This window comes from Lynx rufus, unplaced genomic scaffold, assembly GCF_022079265.1.
Source record: "Lynx rufus isolate CCGP_SWC_20201006 ecotype Redwood Valley unplaced genomic scaffold, mLynRuf1.p SCAF_18, whole genome shotgun sequence".
Taxonomy (NCBI): Eukaryota; Metazoa; Chordata; class Mammalia; order Carnivora; family Felidae; genus Lynx; species Lynx rufus.
In genome coordinates, this window is record NW_025814832.1 from 17,510,954 (window position 1) to 17,534,133 (window position 23,180).

General features: G+C 41.3%; 1 protein-coding gene across 1 annotated transcript in view; it reads right to left on the bottom strand.

Annotated features, from left to right (window-relative positions):
- The window catches only part of ANKFN1 (ankyrin repeat and fibronectin type III domain containing 1), a 150,646-nt gene that overhangs the window by 122,615 nt on the left and 4,851 nt on the right, over positions 1 to 23,180 (bottom strand). The window contains exons 2-3 of the mRNA XM_047080382.1: positions 13,135 to 13,336; positions 9,874 to 10,084 (exon numbers count right to left, since the gene is read on the bottom strand). Of these exons, the coding sequence (XP_046936338.1) occupies positions 9,874 to 10,084; positions 13,135 to 13,320 (397 nt within the window). The 5' untranslated portion in view covers positions 13,321 to 13,336. The remainder of the gene's footprint in view (positions 1 to 9,873; positions 10,085 to 13,134; positions 13,337 to 23,180) is intronic.

Consider the following 23,180-nt stretch of genomic DNA (forward strand, 5'->3'; position numbering starts at 1 on the left):
CTCTGTCTCTGTCTCTCTCTAATATAAAAAATAAAACAAAAAATTAAAAAGAAACAACAACCTTAAAGAACCCAGTGAACTTCCTCTATGGCAAAAGGAATGCAAATTAACCTAGTACTTACATATCACACATTCTAACTGCTATAGATTTGGCATGAGGCTAGTGAACTCCTTTTGGTTGGTCAGTTGGACACAGAAACGAGAAAGGCTATGTCTATCATATGATTTGTTCTCCTGCCCATCCACTTCTCTTTTCCTTGGATCCGTTTCCCTTTTACTTCCACACTCTGGACATTTTTCCCTGGAGTCCAGAATTCCCAATCTACTTGCAAGGTTTGGTCTTTTCTCTCTCATTGTAGTCGGTTCCTTCTCCAGCCAAGCAACTATCCCTCTGAGCAGGCATAGCCAGCACAATAGAGGGTCTGTGAGTGTGTGGTGAGCCGGCCGGCCGGCTGGGGCAAGACCACTCCGCTGCTCCTGAAATAGGCCCCACGCTATTGTGGTGTTTAATTATCAACAGCATTTCTACCACCCAGTGTCTGAGTGGGTATTTGTTCTAAGACCTGCCCAGCTAATTAACTAGAGGTGGGGGTGGGGGTGGGGTGGGAACTTGGTGTTCAAAGAATACAATTACGGTTACTGTTTAAATCCTGAGATAAATAATGATCAGACTGAATGTTTTTTCCTCACCATCAGAGTCTAACCTATGGATCGCCAAGTACACACTACTTCTTAATTTCGTCTTGCCCTGCAATTGATGAGTTTTGGCCTGGTTGATAATTGCTTAGAGCAATATAACGAGGGTAAAATGTAAACTAATTTCAATTTTTAACTGAAGGTGTTAGGGAATGATTCATTTGATTTGCTTGAAAAAATGAATACATGTGCCCATTACTAAATGATATGACATTCTACAACTTAGCAACAACTTTTCTATTGTCACTAGCATTTTTCTTTTCTCTTTTTTTTAATTGATGAGAAAAGGAGGCACAAAGACAATCACTTAGTCTCAGTATCCGAAAGAGCCTCAGAACCAGCCTTAGGTGCCTCTTCTTATAGTACCCGTGGCCCAGGAGGGGAACTCACTGCTCACTAAGGTGGCCCTGTCCATTCTCACTGTCGGTTTTAATTTTAAAAGAGTTTAATTTAGGGGCGCCTGGGTGGCTTGGTCGGTTGGGCGTCCGACTTCGGCTCGGGTCATGATCTCACGGTCCGTGAGTTCGAGCCCCGCGTCGGGCTCTGTGCTGACAGCTCAGAGCCTGGAGCCTGCTTTGGATTCTGTGTCTCCCTCTCTCTCTGCTCCTCCCCTGTTCATGCTCTGTCTCTCTCTGTCTCAAAAATACATAAACATTAAAAAAATTAAAAAAAAAAAGAGTTTAATTTAATTTTAAAGAGTTTCCTCATCCTGAGCTGAAATCTGCTTTCCTCTTATTTCCAAAGTAGAGGCAAAGTGATACAAGGGCTTTGGGTCATAGATCTGGATCAAGCACTGCCCGTTACAAATGTGTGATCCTAACCAGTTATGCTACCATCTGAAACCCCAGTGTCTCATCTGAAAACTGGCATAGTAATAGTACCTGTCTCATAAGTTGTGATCAATTATTGATAATCTTTACATAGATGGCTCTCAAATAGTGCAGTTTTGTATTATCATTATTATATTCATTGGGCTGTGTTATATGTTTTAGAGGCACACAAAACTAAATCAAATACTTGTTTTATAAAATAGCTCTGTTCTTCCATCAAAAAAAAAAAAAAATCTCTGACCGCAGTTAAAAATTTTCTGCCCCAACTACTATTCAGAAATATATTATATACTACATGGTGTCAATTTTAACCCTATCTGTTATTTCAAAGAAGGAAACAAGGTCACTTAGGTATAAACCTTGAATCGTAAGCCAGTATCCTCTGGGCAACCAAGAACGGCAGTTCATAAAACGACAACCTTCTAACAACCTCACAACTGACTTGTTTTCAGGTAGGAACTCAAAGGAAATACTATAGAGGGGTCCAATAATCCAATGTTTTTTAATTAAAAAGCTCTCATAGCAGAAAAGCTCAAAACCTCAGTTTCAATTTACCTGTCTTGCTAAGGTTAAGGACTCAGAATTCACTTTGGCTTCACTTAGGTCTTGACCTAAGTCTTCTTTTCAAGTCTTGACCTTGAAGTCTTATTTTCAGGTTTTCCCAAGGACTTTTAGAATGTGGTTCCAAAATGTTTTAGAGATTTGGAGATTAAGTGTTTCATTTTAATTACTATGGCACTTTCTCCTCTTAAAACTCATTACGCCCTGGACATGGGGCTCTGGAATGCTCTTCCCTGCTACTTTCCAGCAGAATGTGGATTCACAAAGTCCGTATTATACAGCTTAAGTTGTAATTGTGGTTCTTTAAGAGACAATGACCCAGAGAGAGACTTCTGTTCCAGCTCTCCCAAACTCCAATGGATAAATGGACATCTCTAAAACAAGCATACAAAACACCTGAGGAAATTATTTAGAAAATCCAAAGCAGATCACTGAATGATGTCATAGCTTAACTGTGAAATAAGATAACCATATCTTTTGCCAATACTTTCAAGTACTGTCCAATAGAAATATAGTGTAAGCCAAATCATTTAAAATTTCCATAAAAAAGAAAAAAGTGATATCAACTTTAATAACCTATTTTAGTTTACTCAGTAGATCCAGACTATTATCACTTCAACATGTAATCCGTGTAGAATTATTAATGACATAGTATAGATATTATATATACAATATATATAAGTGTTAAGAAGTGTTTGTATTGGGCAGTGTTTTCAAAACACAAACTATACAACAGATGCATAAAATATTTCAACTCTTCACCAGAAACTCTTGGGTTGTTTTATATTGTTTTTGATATTTATATTGGCTAACTAACTGTCCCGTAATAGCCATACCCTTCTGCACTGTACTTCTGAGCTGGGGCTGTGTGACCAATCACATTCAGCAGGAAATGATAATATGTCATTCCTGAGATTAGGTTATAAAAGACACTGTTGCTTCTACCTTGGTTTGTCTGTCTCTCTGTCTGTCTGTCTCTCTCATCATTTGCACTGGGGGAAGCTAACTGTCATGTCAGGGAGCAGCCCTATGGAGAGGCCCATGCAGGAAGGAACATAAGTGTCTTGCCAACAGTTATTCTGAGTAAGGTTGGAAGTGGATCCTCTACCTCAATCAAGCCTTAAGAGGATAGTAACGGTTATGTTGGGAGAATTTAGGGACGCGGACCTAGGTTGTGAGCATGTGCATGTGCACATGTATGGATTGAGTGGGTTGTCAAAGGTATCCTTAAACTTTATCTGTCACATTTTAAGTTTTTACAAGGAGAATGTAGTCTCTGTTGCATGTACATTTAAAAAATCAAAAACAAAAGAATGAGGGACAATTAACCGCTAAAGAGCAGGTGAACAGACCTTAGGTTGTGGCCACCGGATGTCTAAATAATTACTCGGAAATATGAAAAAAGGTCAATTCACTCAGTATTTAGTAAAATCATTCCCTTCAAAAATAAACAAGATATTCACACCTTTCAAAAGAAGTGGCCTTGGGATTCATTCAATTCAATGAAGCACATATTTACTGAATGCCTACTGTTTCCTGGGGATGCCGAAATGAATGAGACAGACGGGTTCTGCTCTTATGGAGTTTACATACTAATGCAGGAGAGACAGTAAATAAGCAAAGGAAATGGAAAAATACATATACAGTGATAAGTACTATGTAGAAAATTTAAGTGATGTGATTAGAACGTGACTTTAGACATTGGACTTGGTGGCCAAAGAAATCCTCACTTGAAGATTTGACAGTTAAGTGGAAATGTTAGGAAGGAGTTGGTCAGGCAGCGATCAAGATGAAAAGCAGCCAAGCACTCCAAGCGTAGGGAACAGCTAGGACAGAGGCCCTCAGGTAAGACAGTGGGGTGTGTTCACGGGATGGAAGGGAGGCTGGTGGGGCTAGTGTATCACGGGTGAGGGGTGAGCAGTGTGAGATGAAGCTTGAGAAGCAGGTCTGTAAGTCCGGGTGAGGATTTGTACACCTATTTTAATGAAGCAAATAAAAATATCTGGGGACTCATTCTAGAGACCTGCCCAAAGCTTGTTCTTTACATATTCTAATGGTTGCAAATCTTTGTCCTTTGAGGGTGGATTTGATTTCAGGAAACCACTCTAAATCATCTGAAGCCAAGTCTGGTGAACATGGAGGGTGATGACGCGGGGCGATGCTGTTTTGGAACAAAAATCAGGTGTGACTGTAAGCAACGAGTCAGATTTTCTCATAAACTGGCTCTGAGGACAAATCCAGAAGTGTTTGGAGCAATGGCCGCTCTGTTGGAACAAGTGTGGGGTCTCCCGTGAGGACCGTGTTAAAGGATAACATTTGTTTGGCTTGTAGACTTTCTGGTGTGTTTGTTTACATAAAGCCAGCCTCATTAGTTTATAGTCACACCTCTTAGACGTGCCCTGAACCAGTCCCAGCACCGGCACGGACCCTCGACTGCTGCAGAAACTTGTGGCGCATCCTGACGTTGTCTGTCAAAATTGTAACATCTGTGTCCGCGCCATACTCGCGTGACAGCTTACTGGGCAATTGCGTTTTATGAAGTCATTGAACATAACTAATTCTGGGCGACATCTCCCAGTTCCACGGGCAATACCTGAGGGAAAGTGAGAGAGATCACAGAGAAATGCAGAGAGGGCCTGCCGAGAAGGGAGAACACAGCTGCAAGGAAGGGCAGAAAGACTGAAGATGAAGTGCATCCCACCATCCTTCCTGGTCCGCATCATTCAACAGTGTAAAGCTGAAAACAGTCAGGCTCCCTCTACGGCCAAATTCTACAACAGTACCTGGAAAAATAACAATGCAACAATAGCAAAAGATACTCCCGAGCGTAAATTGCTGGAAGACTTACAGGTATTTTCCATACTCTGTGTAATGCGCTCTGCACGTAACTCATGTGCGTGTGTATGTGCATAAATTCAATACCTGTAATTCCCAGCAGTGGGAGACAGGGTTCAAAATTTCAACTGAAGATTTCTGAGCACCTACTCTGTGCCGGGTACTGGGGTCGCAAGACAGACAAAATCCATGTGAGTGACCAGATTTGTACATGGTAGGTATCCAAAAAGAACTCATTTCTTTATGATTACTAGACGATGTGAAATAAATAGCAGTCTCAGAAAGGCAAGGACCCCACTGATGATTTGGCAAATTCCTTCTAGAGGCTGCTGAACTGGGATTTCAGAATGGGGGCAGGATATGAGTTAGTCAGAATGAGGCAAAGGCTTAGACTGGGGACTTTCACTTATAGAGACAAGTGTTTCTTGGATAGCGTTTGTTCAGTTGAGCAGGTGTCATGGCGACTGGGATACTGAGTGGATGAACAACCAAAGGCACAGTCCCTGGGTGTCGTGAGGTGCTTCTCTACATTAGCTGTCCTAGTTCCAGTCCTTTCTAGTCTGTGCCTGTTTCCTGAGCTCAGCACACCAGTCCACCTGGAAGTATTTGGGATTCTACTTTAATCAAGACTGATATTAGAAGGAATGGATATTACTTTGCTGCTTGCTTAAAGATGGGAAGAATGGGAAAAGTCACCGAATAAGGATACTAGATTGATCTAATGAGTAGGCCGGGTTCTGCATGTATTTAACATGGGGGTGGTGTGCAAGTTTGGGTGGCTACTTCTGGGACTTTCCCAATAAAGAAGGAAATGTACATGGTTGAGTTTCAAGCCACGTTTGTAAAGAACACCTTGCTATGGTGTTGTGATTCAGGAGCTAAAGACTGAAAAGCATGCCTGACCAATAATTTAGAGTTAGGTCCCTAAACTCAGCTGTGTCTTTGTGATTCCTGCAATGAGCTGGGGAGAATCACAGAGGATTGCTTCAGAGTTGTGCTGGGATCCTTGGTTGCAGAGTGGAAAGCACATCGGGCTGGCTTTCAGAAGGGAACACACAGGAAACAGAAGACAGAAAATTAACCCTCATAGAGACTCTGTACTCTGCTTTGGAATACCTGACTGGCATTAGAAGAGGAGCTGACAGAGAGTCAGGGAAGGAAAGAATTGAGGTGTGATAGTGAGTGTGCTGATGCTTTTACACAAATACCAAAGCATTTAATATAGAGGAATTGGGTTTAAATCCTACTTCTGCCATCTACTAGCTTTGTAGCATTGGGTGAATTATTTTGACTTTCCTTTTTTTAATGTTTATTTACTTTGTTTCGAGACAGAGAGACAGAGAGAGAGAGAGAGAGAGAGAGAGAGAGAGAGAGGCAGCAGGAGAGGAGCATAGATAGAGGGAAAGAGAAAATCCCAAGCAGGCTCCATGCTGTCAGTGCAGAGCCTGACCCAGGGCTCAATCTCATAAACCGTGAGATCATGGTCTGAGCTGAAATCAAGAGGCAGATGCTTAACCAACTCAGCCTCCCAGGCACCCTTGACTTTTCTTATTCTAGTTTCCTCATTGAGCAAAAGGATGAAAGAGACTCCCATCTCATAAGCCAGTTGTGAGGACCGAATGAGGTGATGCAAGCAAAAGAAGTTTTACAATGTGTAAAACACTCGAAGAAATTAAGACCTCATTGTTATTTTTCTTCTTTTACTTCCTGCCTCTGCAACTTCTGGGGAACAATTCGCAGCAGGTGTTTGCTTATCTGGTTCTGGCTGGCGAACCCTGGTGTTTCTCATGGGCTGGCTCACACTCATCCACAGAAGCAATTCTGTGTCTTTTGTACTTGATATATAAAGTGAATTAAAAATCCCTGAAAACAGATTGTGCTTTTCTATCATGCCTCTCTCCAACAGGAAAGGCACCTTAGGGTATAGGACAGAACAAAACAATATACTGTAGGATTTTAGCAAATGGCACAAAGGGAAAGATTCAGGGCCCCAGTCCTCCATATTGATTATTTGGAAAAGCAGCAAGTTTGCATAGGAGGATCCCAGGCATGGGTGTCCCACAGAGTTGGGTTTGAGTCATTGACATCCCTATTCACCTGCCAGATGTGTGACCTTTGGTTAGTCACGTAACCCCCTCAGAGTCTGTGCTACCATGAAAACTCATGTATATGGAGACTTCATAGCTACCCAATCGATATTCCTTTGCCATTTTTACACATGTGGGAGTCTAACAGGGAACTATCTCTTTGACTTTTTGTGTGGCCAAGGTGACTTAGGTGTCCTAGTTCCTGGAGGCTAAAACCTAGGTTTATCTCTCACCTTCCTTTACAACTTTGTGATGATGGTTCTGGTTATCATCCCAGAGGGAATGAGAAAAACCAGGGACCTTTTGAATGAAATTGTTTTTGGTTTAACTAGATATTTAGTACGTGGGTTCTTTTATGGAGATTTAATTATGCACAAGAGGACTTGGGGAGATTGGGAGTCTCACTGGTTTCACGGAAAATGCAGAATTCTTTGTAGTGTCTCAGGTAAGTGGGACTGATGTTTCATCCAGCCCAGTGCAGGCAACATCTGCATGAATGGTTCCCTTGTTCCTACAGAATGGGGCTCAGTCCACATTCTCTATGTTCAGACCCTCTGCTCCTCTCTCCACCGCTCTCTCACTGGATCTTTGGGATAGACGTTATTGCAACATAAATTAGAAGGTAGCAAAGAGGGCTTTCGATTTCTTCCATCTCTATTTGCCCACCCCTACCCCTCCAAGCCCCCCGCTCCACTAGAAAGAAGTGACACTTTGACGAAAGAGCTCTTACTGAGAAGCCCCGATCCTACGGACCCCAAATCCTCACTCTGTGTGACAGGGATGTGGTGAGCCCAGCATTTTTAAAATAAAGAGTTTTCTGATACAAGGATCTGCCTCTGTACGTAGTCTTTGGGTGGTGGGGGTTTATGAAACTTACGAGCAGAGATGTGGCCTCTAATTATATATTTGCTTGCTTCTCTGGGTCTCACCGCTTGGAAGTAAGTGAATCAGTATTAGTGAAAGTAACAGTTTGATGGGTTTACTTTTTTCTTTTAGGAAACATAAAAACTGTGGCTTGGAGCCATTGTGGTCATTGGGTCAGAGAGTTTGCACCAGGGGAATGTGAGTGCCCACCTCGGAATGTTGCTGTAGGGTTTAAAGGAGTGAATGCATGTAAAGTGCTCAGAATAGTGCCTGGCGCAGGGCAAGGGCTGTGCGACTTTGTCCTGTCCGCTCCCGGCGGGCTCTGCCACGGGCCCCAGAGCAGCTCCCTTTGGCAAGTACTCTCAGCTCTACTTCAAAACACATCCGGAAAGCAGCCGGTCCCGAAAGACCATGCGTTATCGGATTCCATTTACGTGAAATGTCCTGACTGGGCAAATCTATACAGAAAGACAAGGTAGCTTAGTGTCTGCCTAGGACTGGGAAGAGTGGGGAGGTCGGGCAGTGGTAGCTAAAAGGTGAGGTGTGAGTGAAGAAAAGGGTCTAAACCTGATTGTGGTGATGGTTGCACAACCGTGCATTTACCAAAAACCACTGAACTGTACATGTGAAATGGGTGAATCGCATGCATGTGAATTGTATCTCAAGCTGTTCAAAGGCGCATCCAGAATTCCGCACCAGCCCCCCACCAAGCACCTGCATCTGTCTCCTGGACCCCTAACCAGTCTTCCCAATTTCGCAGTGGCCCCGCCACTGTCTTATCTCCCGCAGAGCCCTGCAGTGATCGTCTCAAATGTAAACCAGAACACATTATTCAGCTGCTTAAACTGCTCTGCTGTCTCCCCATCACATTTACAATCAAAGTGAAACACCTTACCGTGGTCTGCAAGAGCCTGAATGGTCTTCCTCCACCATCACTCTCCCCTTGGTTTATCTGCTGTAGCCACACTGGCCTCGTTCTTCAAACAGGGCAACTCACTCCTACCTGCCTTGGCAGCTTTCTATTTGCTATTCACTCTGCCTAGAATGTGACCCCACATGTCCTCACTTGGCTCATTCCTTGATATCCTCTAGGACCAGGCTCAAATGTCACTGCATCAGAGAGGCTTTTCTTGCCCAACCCTATTTAGAATAGTCCCCACTCTGTCAGTCTCTAGCCACTCACTTATTTTCTTCATCACATTTGTCACTATTTGCGTTTACAACTTAATTGATCTATTTACTTGCTTATTGGAAGTCTCCTCCACTAGTGTGTAAGTTCTATGACAATAGGGATTTTGTCTTGTTCACCATGGTGAGGTGAGCCTAGGTACCTAGAACAGTGCTCTGTCCTCAGTGTTTGTTTGTTGTTGTTTTTTTAACATTTATTTTTGAGACAGAGAGAGACACAGCATGAACAGGGGAGGGTCAGAGAGAGAGGGAGACACAGAATCTGAAACAGGCTCCAGGCTCTGAGCTGTCAGCACAGAGCCCGACGCGGGGTTCAAACTCACGCGGGGATCACGAGATCATGACCTGAGCCGAAGTCGGACGCCCAACCGACTGAGCCACCCAGGCGCCCCTGTCCTCAGTATTTGCCGAATGAATGAATGAATGAATGAATGAAGCAAGCCACCATATTGACTGTGGACCCAAGACACTAACCCACATACACACTTAAACCTTTTCTATGTATACTTCCTATTCTATAGCCTCACTTGGAGTGTTTCATTTATTTTAAAACTTGGGTTAAATTCTTAGGAGGAAGTTCTTTCAAGGATCCCTTTCAATTCCACTTGGTGTATTCTATGTAGCACATAACTTGATGCCTTCACTGGTAAAATTCTATAGGTATTTGCATGAAAGTCCGTGAAAACATGTAAAGGAATTCTGAGCCTATCTTCATCAACTGTTCATGCTGTAAATGTCAGTCATGCTATTTCGGTGGCACGAAGCTGGATCTAGCCTTAATAATACATGTTTTTATCCCCAGGTTTACTTACAGTGCGGGCTTTCTCTGGCCCCTGTCCTCAGAAGAATCCTGGCAATGGGCACGTTGTTGGTCATGATGGCGATATCCAGGGGCGTCAGCCCCTCACTGTTAGGGGTGTTGAGATCTAGCTCCTCTGGTGTATATTGATACAGGAGGATCTGCACAGCATCCATGTCCTGTTGTTCGACTGCTTCAAACATGGCTTCGTTGCCCTGGAAGTTCTGGAGGACAAGCACACACACAGGTGAGCACACTTTCATAGACCGGCTTGCCTCGCAGCTTAGCTGTTTTAACTTCAGTGACTGCATCCCCACTCATAACTGCAATTGATCCCAACAAACACGACTTGTTAAACACAGCTGGATCCTCCCTCCCTCTTGTCTAATGGCCATTGAATGGATCTGTACATTTAGATGCATTGAGACCATACAGTAGGGCATGGCTAGTCTACAGGTAAGGGCAAACACTGGCTTTTCTCGAAACCAGTCTTCTGTGCGAAACCATCTGATAGGTCATTAGAAGGTGTCCCATGAGGAACGTGGCCTGCAGTCATATCAATCTGGTACACACTGGATTCGTCTAGGTTACCACACTATTTTACTATAAGACCCGTCAGGGCCTTTGATAATTCTAACATGCAGTTATGCCTCTCTGATAGGTGAGAAATATGACCTATTTTAAATATTTGTGCAGAGAACATATTTTTCATTGCATTTGTTTTAACTGCCCCCGGAATAGCATTCTACAGAACACAGTTCGGGAAGTGCTGGCATAGCTAACGCAGTACAGGTCATTTAAATTACGACTGGCTTGGAGTTGAGAGCACGATCTCCCCTCCGCTCATCCCCTCTCTCCCCATCCCCACGTCCCTTCTCTTCTATCACCCAGACCCAGACACTGTCATCCCTTGCCTGGACGATGGCAATGACCTGCCCATTGCTGGTTCTTGTCTCCTCCAGCCCATGTTTCATATTGAGATGAGAGTAGTCTCTCTAAAACTGATGTTACATACCCCTTCCTTTCTGCAGCTCCCAAATAGCTCTCACTGCCTGCAGGCTGGCTCCCCAGCTCCTAGACTCCTCTGTACTAACTAACGTCTGCACCTTCTCAGCCCCGAGGCCTCAACCACCGAACACCTGGCATTGCTGAGCCCCTGAGGGAAGGGCTCAAGAGGTGGTGTCCAGGGAGAGCTTTGGTGGTTGGGTGGCCACCTGTGCTGAGAGGACCAAAAGTTGAATGTTCACAGGATTCAAATCACCTATAGAAAAAAAAGTAGCTAACGACAATACGATTCCACTGAAAAGTTCTACCAGAGATTAATAGTAAACAAAGGACAAAAGGTCTGGAATTCTCTCATACGTATTTCTGTAGCTCATGGGAGAAGAGCAACACATACACTATTTCTACATCTGTTTGGGATCTTCTCTAAGTGTTGTTTGCTCTTTAAAGAATGTTGAAATACCATCGGTCCTGACACAGCTTAGGACCTGGTCGAACATATTTATGGTTGCAGGTTTGCCTGATCGAACATATTTATGGTTGGCAGGTTTAATTTTAGTACCATCAAAAATCAATTCTCTCCATCAAAGGTAGCAGGTCAGCTTAAGTGAGTACAGGACACATGGTTGAAATCTGAGGGAAATACAATGCTATTATGCAAATACTTGTTTTGACAGTGGGGTCCCAAGGGATAGAACTATTTTGGTGTGCAGCTCTCTTTGCTACAGGACAATCTACTGAATGCAAAGGTGTTTTGTCTCCAATCTGCCAAACTGAAGAGCCTCTGATGCTTAGGCCTTAAGTCAGCCACAACCAAGCCCTCCCAGAAGATGAGCTTGAAATGAGACAACAAATGGGAAAACAGAACAAAGTCAACATGCTGCCCTGTCCACAGTTGTGTATTTGGTTGTCATTCTTACTATGCCTCATTTCTCATGCACCGTATTTGCTCTCACTCTGAAGTCCTTTCCTCCTCCATGCTTTCGTTGGCAAACTCTAGCATGTTTCTCTTGGGAAAGCCTAGGGCTCATTTCTGTTTGAAGCTCCAACAAATGGTGTTATTGCCCCCTGCAGAAATGCCCTTGCTGAGCATGTTGATATATTATGCCCTCAGCTTTTACTGATGGTAGTATCAGAAACTACTCTATGAGAGAGTCTATAACATCACCAATACAGACCTTTGTACTCTATTACAGAATTCACTGTGACGTCATATAAAGGCCCAGAGGACTATAAACAGGAAAATACTCGTTTCTCCTGGTAGACTGATATACTTTCAGTTATCAGCTAATGGAATGCTATAACCACTTGGGCTTCCCTTTTTGCTTTGACTGACGAGGAGCTCAGAGATAAATGTAATGATAAATTTTAGGTACTATATTTGCCGAGGCTTTTAGTATATCTGTTTCTATTTCTATCTTCATCATTTTCTAGTTTTTTTTTTTTTAAAGAATTTTTTTTTTAACATTTACTCATTTTTTTGAGAGACAGAGACAGAGCATGAGCGGGGGAGGGTCAGAGAGATGAGAAGGGGAGGGGCAGAGAGAGAGAGACACAGAATTCGAAGCAAGCTCCATGCTCTGAACTGACAGCATAGAGCCCAACACGGGGCTCAAACTCACAAACCGTGGGATCATGACCTGAGCCGAAGTTGGACACCCAACTGACTGAGCCACCCAGGTGCCCCCTTTTCTACCTTTTTTCTTTTTCACTCTTTCCTTCCTTCCCTTCCTTCCCTTCCCTTCCCTTCCCTTCCCTTCCCTTCCCTTCCCTTCCTCTCTCCCTCTCTCCCTCTATCACTTTAGTTATTTCCCATTATATAATACATACACTTTTTTTTTTTTTGGCCTGGATTCTGTTTTGAATGCCTCTGGAATACATATGGGCTGCACATTACAAATAAGTAAATGAAATATTCATTGTTTATTTGATACTTGAATGAATACTGAAGCTTTCAGAAAGCCTATATCATTCATGCTCCACAGTTATCAAACTGCTATTTTGTTTGTTTGTTTCTCTGATATATTGGAGAAAGAAAAACTAAGAGAAAAGAAGGGGCAAGAAATTAAGAAAAAGAAAGGGAAACTCCTGCAATCACTCAAGCTTTGGCTTCAGCACAGACACGTGTGGTTCCTGCCTTATCTGACTCTTGGCACTTGTAGACCTGCAAACACCAGGTTCTGAAGTAAACGTGGAACATCTTAGCATCTCCTTAAACCCAAACACAACTCCACAAAGCAAGCAGAGACAAGAATCTAAAGCATGTTATTACCACTGAGGTCTTCCTGAGGCTCAGCCGGTCGGTTCTTGTTCTGAAATAGGCCTCATCGAACGAAGAGTGGCTTCCCTTCAGCTTCTCAGAGAGGTTTCTGTACAGGCGTTTGGCAGCGTTGGGAGACGATGGGGCACTATGTTTTTTCGACTGAGAAAGATGCAGATTCTGCATTTGTTGGGTCATTTTCACAAAGCAGTTCCTGAGAAGAGGAAAACCTGATGTTGTATCATTTACACAACGTAATTATAAGTTGACAAAGAATTTTATCATCACCAGTAACCATCTGGAATCCTAATAAAATACTGTAGCTGGAGGCGACCTTCAAGATGAGGGCCAGCTTTTTCATGTTATCGACGAGAAGGCTGAAACTCAGGGAGGGAAACAGCTTGTTTACAGCCACGTAGCTAATTGGGGACAAGAATGTAATGACTATATCCATTTACTATCTACACATATACACTTATATACACACATGTATACGACATGAGCCTTGACTCAAGTCTTTTGGTCTCTGTCCCACTGAGGGGAAGTGTCTCAAATCTATAACCAGGAGTTCTGTTCAGTTCCCCTTGGGTATATGTAATTGGGACCTTTCTACTTACCTCCTTTTAGATGCTGCCCTCTGTTGGGTATGGTTGTTCCCTGCAGATACCCCTTCTCTTGAGGTGTTAAATTGTGCGTCTTGTCTGAGATTTGGTGAGCTACCCCAGTGCCCAGAAGTTTGGGGGATTTGTATCCATAGCTCCATCCCTGCTTACCCCAGATACTCCAGATAGTGTCCTCTGGGGGGACTCACTACTGGTATTCTCCAAGTAGTACTTGACTGTTGTTCCACAAACCTCTAAACAGGTCCTCACCAATGTCACACCTGGAGTCAGTTTCCAGGAGATCAGCCATGCCATTTCAAAAGCCATCCACTATTAAGTTGGGTACTGCTACTGACATATTGATGCTGCTGAGGCAACGGCTGCCTGGCATGCATATGTGTACTGGATGAGCAAATGCATGAGTGAAACAACTGGCCAAGGCAATTGTGTACCACGGCTTCACCCCGGGGAAGCCTCTAGTACACTGGGCCCAGATCTCTCTGGAGCACACTGCTGCGTTCTCACCACCTTCCCTTGAATCTCCGATGGAGTCTTCCATTTGTAATGCTGCCATTGTTACATAGCTGTGGCCCTTGGACGTCATTTCCAGTCTTTGAATTGTCATAGTTTTATGGATCTCATGATACCATATCATGTAAGAATCTCTTTTATTAACCCAACTCATCATGGGACTGACTTTGATGATTCCCCAATTTCTATAGGATAAACTCTAAGTTCTTTGGCCTCACATACCAGTTCTTACCTCTCCAGCCTCATTGCCTACTATACCTCTATGTTTTATGTTTCTGTCTTTCTGATCTCCTTAGAGTTTCCTAAATAGTTCAAACTCTTTCCTGCATCTGGGTGCTTGTTTGCACTGCTTTTGCCTGTATTGGAATCCCACCTGTGACTTCACCACCCAGGAAACAATTGCTGAGCCTTAAGGTCTATGCTCAAGGGGTCTCTGACAGTCTGAGGCAAACTTGTGTATTTCTTTACTCATTCGCTTGGTATATGCTTCTTACAGAAAATATTTTATTGTATTGCAACTCTTTGGCTTTCTGTCTCCTAGCTAGTCTATGTGTTTCTCAAGAACAAGGAATGCCAAGTATGAATTTTTATATCCCCAGCACCAAAAATGTACCTGCCTCAAAGTGAAAGAAACATGATACAGATTAGGCTATGGATTGCTCCTCTTCCAGCTACTGACTATGTGATCTTGGGTGAGTTATTTAACACACCTGAATCTTATTTTTCTCGTTTATAAAATAGAGATAATACTAATAGCACATTATGGTTATGAATGGTGAGATAATGCATGTAAAGAGCTTAGAGTATAGAAAACTCATGGAAGCTATCATTTTTTGTTACAGAAGATGCTCAGTAAATACTTTAGAATAAAGGAATGTTCATATGAGAGTCTATTACAAGTAATATTCTAAGGAACTACTCAGAAAGCTCATTTTCTGCTCATACTTCTGAACTGGGTTCCATGTCCATTGGCCCCAACTAACCTTGACTTACTTGCACATTAACAAATGGAGATCTATCCTCATTACATTGTTGAATGTCTTTAGGCACCTTTTAAGTGTTGCTTGCAATTTCCTCCAACACAAAAAGCCTTCCCAGTACCTTCCAACATGGTCAGATCTATTCAGGGTGAGTCACGTGTATCAGGCCCCACCCAGTCTTTGCTGAATGGTCATATTTACATTTGGGAGGATGACTTAATGCACTCTCTGTAGTGTGTATGTACATATGGGTGTGTTTTCATAAATCTTTAATAATCTCTTCATTTACCTAAATGCAGAAATAGAGTAGGTGATTTGGCATCTTCCTCCTTCCATCTACACATCCTTTAACTTTGATTCAATAGCAATTATAGCGTTTCCTCTATATCTTGCCATTCCCACAAAAAATCCAGATTGATATGCAAGCTGGCTCACATGGAGATTGCCTTAACCTCTTTCTCTCTGCCTTCTGTCTCTAGCCTTTTCCTTCAGCGTTAATGCCCCAGTTCAAGCCATCTGTCTTGTCTACATCATTATCATTCCCAAAATAACTCTACATTCTTTTGTATCTCACACAGTGCCCAGGAGTCCAGTAAATAAATTCTTGTCGATTGATCAAATTCCAGTCACTTGCCCTCTAACCGATGACACCTGCCCACATGGCCCCTTTTGTCTTTGCTCATTTCCCATCTGTTCCCTTCAGTCAAAATAGGTTGACTCTCTCTGTCTCTCTGACTTCCTTCTCATGCTGCCCCAGCTGCCCCTTCCTTCCTGGCCATCTTTCAGCATGTTTCTATTCTTCTAGATTTCATCTATCATTATATTTTCTTTTCCCCCTCTATATTTAAAATGTTGTCTGATGAGAGAGACTGAGAAAGACAACTCCGTGTTATTTTTTCTCATAAACGTGCACACCCCTCCCAACTAACTACACTCTTAAGGTTTTACCCTTATAGAAACGGCTGAGTCCTTGAGAAGCATTGTAGCCTTGGATTTGGAATTTGGCAGACCCGAGCTTGGATCATGATGTTGTTATCTATAATCTATGTGACTCCAGGAACTTTATTGAAATTCTTGGAGTTCATTTCATCATCTGTAACAAGAGTTCCTCCAGAGTTATGAAGATGAAATGAATTAACAAATGAAAGCACGCATCCTGTGCAATGCTTACAGCAGCCACTCAATAAATAGCAGAAATTATTAAGATTACCTCAATCTTCCCAAACCAGAGACTCCAAAGTACATCGTAATAATTTAAATAGTTTTTTTTGTTGGTTTTAAACATTGCTTTAATAGATGACTTTGCATGCTTATTACACTGTTTAGTTTTTATTTTGATAGAAAAATACAAGTTTAGATATTTTAATATGTGTGTTTACAGGAACTTGTAGTCAAACAGAAAGCTGAACTTCAAACTATGAGTCGAAGGAGAGGAATAAAGATAACTCTAAAGAAAAATTTAAAAAATAAAAAGAAACAAAATAAGAAAACATAATAAGTAGAAATGTAAAATGATGCAGCAGGGCTAACACTGAAAATATCTGTGAGTACAATATACTCAAATAGTTTACTTTTCCTAATGAAAGAGAAAACTCTCCAACTGGGATTTTTAAAAAGTGATTTACAAGTGGTATGCCTAAATAAACATTTTACAGAAAGATTAAAAACGGAAGAATAATAGGACAGTGGGAATGGCAGAGTAATGGCCTCCAAAACTCGTCTCCTCCACAAAAGCAATAAGAACATAGCAGGAAATGTCAAAATTAACTTCCTCAGGACCCTGGAAATTAACCAAAGTTTGCAGCAATCCAGGAAGTGTTTATTTGAGAAAAGTGGCTGATTTGATAAGAACAGGGAGCTATGTGGCATTTTTAATGTACTCAGTTTCTAGCTTCCCCGGCTCTGTGGTAGCCCTGAAAGCCAGCAGTGTATATTCATGATAAAAAAAACAGTAGCTTGGCAGCCACTGGATGTACAAAATGGTGACGCAGCCTCTTTCAAGACCCCATTTTGAGAGAACTGTCTTTTGACCTTCCTGGTGGTTCCCTAGAAGGCCCCACTCCCAAGACTTTTCTTGATTTGACCCGCCTCAGGGTTCACAAGTGCAAATAACCTTTTCCTCTAAGGCATCTTGCCAAAAACAAACATCAGCAATTGTTTAATCATCACAGCTGCCTGAGGGGGTGGATAAAAGTTGGGGCAAACAATAGACTAATCAAAAAGCTTAAAGGGAAGTGCTGGGGAATGCCTGTCCATAGAGGACTTTGGAAAACTGACGAGTGGCTAAGGTATCTAGCAGACCACAGGTATGCCCAGGGCTGGAAGCCTTCTCATAAAATACCTGAGAAGCTCTTAAGCTCTTCTCTCTGTCTGATGCTGGGGCTGTGTGCAAGCAGGAAGCGAAGGGTCAGGCAGAGCTGTCAGCTGTCTGGAGAATACTGAAAGTGTGCCCCAATGTGTGCACAGAGCCCTTCTGTTAGGACTGGAAGACTTACTGGTTTCAGGCATTTAAGGAAATTTGTGTTCAGTCATTAGTTGACCACTAAGCTAACCAAGCAGAGACATCAGTGGTCACATGTGACAAAGAATACAGATGTCACAGATTTAATTCTGAAAAATCACTAAACAATAAACCCTGAGGAGGTGGGATTATGGGATAATCTGATTTCTAGAGTTACCATATTATAATATTTAAGATGCCTAGTTCTTAACACGAAAAATATGAGCCATACACAAAACAAACAAAAGTATGTCCCGTTCACAGGAAATAAAGCAGTCAATAAACATTGCCCATGAAGAAGTCTAAATGTTACTTATTAGGCAAAAACTTTAAATATGTTCAAGGAACAAAAGGAAACCATATCTAAAGAAATAAAGAAAATTGTGAGGATGATATCTCATCAAACAGAGAGTATCACTAAAGAGGTAGAATTTATAAAACAAATCCAGAACCAAATAGATATTACGAAGTTGAAAGGTAAAAGAATGGAAATGAATAATTTACTAGAGGGGTTCAACATCAAATTTGAGTAGGCAGAAGAAGGAATCAGCAAACTTGAAGATCGATGTACTGAGGTTATCCAGTTTTAAAAACAAAAAGAGAAAGAAATGAAGAAAAATGAACAGAGTCTCAGAGAAGTGTGGAACACCATCAAGTGTACCAACATATATATAATAGGAGTCTAAGAAGGAAAAGAAGGAAGGGGGAGAACATATTTGAAGAAATTATGGTCAAAAACTTCCCCAGATTAGTGAAAAGCATTAACCTACACATCCAAGAAGCTCAATGAACACCAAGCAGGATAAATTCAAAGATATCCCACCTAAATACATCATAATGAAACAGTCAAAAGCTAAAAACAGAGAGAAAATCCTGAAAACAACAAGAAATAACTTCTTACATACAAGGAATCCTCAAAAAGATATACAGCTGATTTTTTTCACCAGAAAACCATAGAGGACAGAAGGAAGTGGGATGACATATTCCAGATGCTGAAAGAAAAAGACTGTCTCTATCCAGCATAATGACCCTTAAAAAATGAAGGTGATATTAAGACATGCATGGCTAAACAAACACCAAGAGAATTTAACAGCAGACCTTCCCTACAAGAAATAGTAAAGGGACTCCTTCAGGGTACTAGACAGTGACTCAAATTCACACAAGGAGAGATAAAGCATTGGTAAAGAAACTATGGAGGTAAATATAAAAGGTAATATACATATAAGGCAATATAAGTCTACCTTTTGTTTGTAAGTCTGTTATTCTACTTTCTGATTTAACACAATGAAATGAAAACAAAATTAAGAGAACACAATTGCATTTACAATAGCATGACATTAACAAGATTCAAATACTGACAAATTTAACAAAAGAAGTACAAAATGTATTAACCTTTCCTCAGTTACTCTATTTTCATGTGCCATATGATTCCCGTTGGGGATTTTACTGATATATCATGCAACCCCTACAGCACCCAACAAAGTGTCTTGAAAATGATAGTAACACTACTCTGCATTTTCGCATTAAATTGAACTGGGGAAGAAGAGAAGACTCAAATGACGAATGAAATACCTGATGGGTAAAATAGATACAGAATCCTGGAGGAGAACTGGTAGGTAAATTGTTTTTGTCATGTTAGGTCTGGGATATCACTCTTCAGAGGGCATTCCTTGTTAGCCATTTTCACTGAAACACTCAACAGGTTGAGAGCTATAGTTACATTTTATTCCATTCTTCAACTGCAAGATAATCATGGTGATTTTATTTATTAATTTTTTTTTTAATTTTTTTTTTAACGTTTATTTATTCTTGAGACAGAGAGAGCCAGAGCATGAACGGGGGAGGGGCAGAGAGAGAGGGAGACACAGAATCGGAAGCAGGCTCCAGGCTCTGAGCCATCAGCCCAGAGCCTGACGCGGGGCTCGAACTCACAGACCGCGAGATCGTGACCTGGCTGAAGTCGGACGCTCAACCGACTGAGCCACCCAGGCGCCCCAATCATGGTGATTTTAAACACAGTATTAAAAGTAGGGACTTCGATATCAGGCTGATCTAACTTTGGATTTTGACTCTTCTACCTATTAACTGCAAGACACTGGGCAAGTTTATTTACCTTCCCTAAGCTTCAGTTGCCTTATCATTAACAGTATTCTTTATCTCAATTAAAAAAGTCACGTCTAAAAAGGATATTAGCATTTTAAATGAGATGATACCTATCAGTAGTTTAGCAAAGTGCCTGAATGCCTGAAATAACTAGACGTTCAAATATTTTTTCATGTAATCAAATAAATTAAAAAATATTTGGACGTCTATTTATTTCAGGCCTATTGTTCCCAGGCAACCACTCATCTGCTTTCTGACACTACAGATTGTTTTTTTCCCCTCCCCCCAGGATTTCTTAAAATGGAATAATCACTATTCTCTGTCTCTTTAAAATATGGCTTCTTTAACTCAGCTTAATTATTTTGAGATTTATCCACACTGTTCTATTAGTAGTTCTTCACTTTTTCTTGCTGAGTAGTATTCAGTTGGATGGGCATACCACTATTAATCAGTTTTTAGGCATTATTTTCATAAGAAAAAACTCTTGGTGCTCTCTCTAAGGAAAGAAGATGTATCTTTGTTTTCTCCAAAGAGAAGGTCAAACAAGATCTGTTGAGTGAAGGTGGGCTGGTCTCTGCAACATAGTTTTAGACCAGAATTTAGGAGATGTGATGAAATCCTGCATGAGAAAGCTAGTTTCTAGTTTTATACTTTCTTTTTCCATTCTAATAGTTTCTTTGCCCCCACAATATTTGATAAAGGTCATGTTAAATGTTACAGTCTGCAGACATTTAAGGGGAAAAAAAAAACCCGATTCTACACAAAACTCTTCCAAAAATTTGGTTTCATTTTTGAGGTCAGCATTGCCCTGATACCAAAACCAGAAAAAAGGCATTATAAGAAAGGAAAGCTATTGCTCAATGTCTCTCGTGAACATAGAAGCCAAAAAGTTCAACAAAATGTTAGCAAATAAAATCCAGCAATATACATAAAGGATAATATATCATGATCAAGTAGGGTATATTCCAGGAAAGCAGGATAACATTCAACCACTCATTGATGTAATTTATTGCATTAACAGAATAAAAGAAAAAAATGATATGGTCACTTAACAGATGCAGAAAAAGAAGCATTTGACATTATTCGACATCCATTCATCATCATCATCATCACAATAATAATAATAATAATAATAATAATGATAATAATAATAAAGCTTTCAGGAATATAAGGGAACTTCCTGAACCTCATAAAGATTCTCTACAAAAATCTACAGCCAGCATTATACTTAATGGTTAAAGACCAAGTGCTTCCTCCTAGGATCAGAAACAAGGCATGAATGATCACTCCTATCTCTTCCGTTACACCGGGCATTCTAGTCAGTGTAGCAAGGCAAGAAAAATAAAGGCATAAAGACTGGAAAGAAAGAAGCAAGACAGTCTTCATTTGCAGATGACATGAACATTTTGTAGAAGGGTCTAATAAATCTACAAAAATCTACTCAGCAATAAAAGTAACAAATGTATGCAAAACTTGTATACTTGCAACTACATGACATTACTGAGTGAAATTAAAGAAAACTTAAGTAATAGAGACATATACCTTCTTCATGGATCGGATCAGAAGAAATCAGTATTGTTACAATGCCAGTTCTTCCTAACTGAGCTCTAGATTCAGCACAATCCCAGTATAGCAGGGTTGTTGGGTTTTGTTTGTTTGTTTGTTTGGTTTTGAGAAATCGAAAACCTGATTCTAAAATTTTTATAAAAATGTAAAGGATTTAAAATAGTCAAAATAACTTTGAAAAAGAAGAACAAAGTTGGAAGACTTACACTACCTGATTTCAAGAATTGCCTCAAGGCCACAGTAATCAAGATCTGTGGTACTGGTTTAAGGATAGCTCTCCAGATAAAGACTGTGGCCCAAAGATAAGACATATAAATTTCATGAAACAGAATAGAGAGACCAGAAATAGCATGCACATACATGATCAATGGAGTTTTTAAAAGTTTACTTATTTTAGAGAGAGAGAGAGAGAAAGAGAGGGGGTGGGCAGAGAGAGGAGACAGAGAATCCCAAGCAAGCTCTGTGTTGTCAGCACAGAGCCTGATGCGGGCTTGAACCTATGAACCGTGAGGTAATGACCTGAGCTGAAATCAAGAGCCGCCCGGGTGCCCCTGATCAATTGATTTTTGACAAAGGTATCAAAGTAATCCAATAGGGAAAAATATGTTTTCCAACAAATAGTGCTGGAACAATGAGATATCCATATGCAAAACGAAAACAAAACCTCAACCCCTACCTCATATCATAGATAGAAAGTAACTTCAAATGAAATCAATTATAGACCTAACTGCAAAAGAGAACACTGTAAAACTTCCAGAAGAAAATAGGAGATAGTCTTTGTGAACTTGCATGAGGTGATCATTTCTTAGAAGAGGCACAGAAAACAGAAACCATAAAATAAATTGATGAATTACACTTTATGAAACTTAAAAACTTCTGCTGTTTATTTCAGCTTATCCCAGCTACATTTTTGGAGGGCCTGTAAATATATCTGGAGCCCACCGTAAGGAAACAGTGACAGTAGCCTGGAGAGTCCAGATCCAAAATGGCAAGAATAATCTGTGGAGAGTGGAGCCTCCCCAGATTTACTTTAAAACCACCTGTTCCCTGGGTTTTGGCTACTTGCTCCACTCGAGAGCCTTGGCTGCCACCATTATCCTGTCTTCTAACACCAGCTGCGTCGCGCGAAGGGCGGGTCCTGGCACGGCCCCCACCATGCTTGCTGTGACAGTAGCTGCAGCAGTTCTGACCCAACCAGACCCATGAGGGAGGCTCCAGCTTTACTAATGGCTACCCTGAGGGACTGGGTCACGCTACCTGGAAATGTGAAAAACCGGACCAATGAGAGGCAAGAGACCGGAAGCAGCCCGCAGATGATTTCTTCTCCATTCCTCCCTTGCGGATTGCTCTGAGGGCTTCTTGGAAGCAATCACATACAAACAAACCACCAGATGTGTTTTCTTGTGAAGCTTGGTTAGGTCAGTTACAAACCACCTATATTTGTTTTTTCTCCTTCCTTGACTCATTTCCCTTTTTTCCTTGATGGCTTGACTCTTGATTGCCTGAGGTTGTGTCTCCCAATACCCAACAGAACATTCATGATTGGTTTTTGCCTCAGGTTTTGGTTTCACAAGCTAAGACAAAATGTAATAATAACCCTAGGAGAAAGTTGGTACTATTATATCATCACTTTGCAAATAAGGAAACTGAGGCCCAGAGAGGTTAGTAACAGGTCCAAGATCCTACAGCTCGTAAATGAATTCTGACTCCAAAGTCCATGCTTTTAGCCACTCTGCTATTATTCTGCCTGAGGGAGCTTGGTCTGGCTGCCTGTCA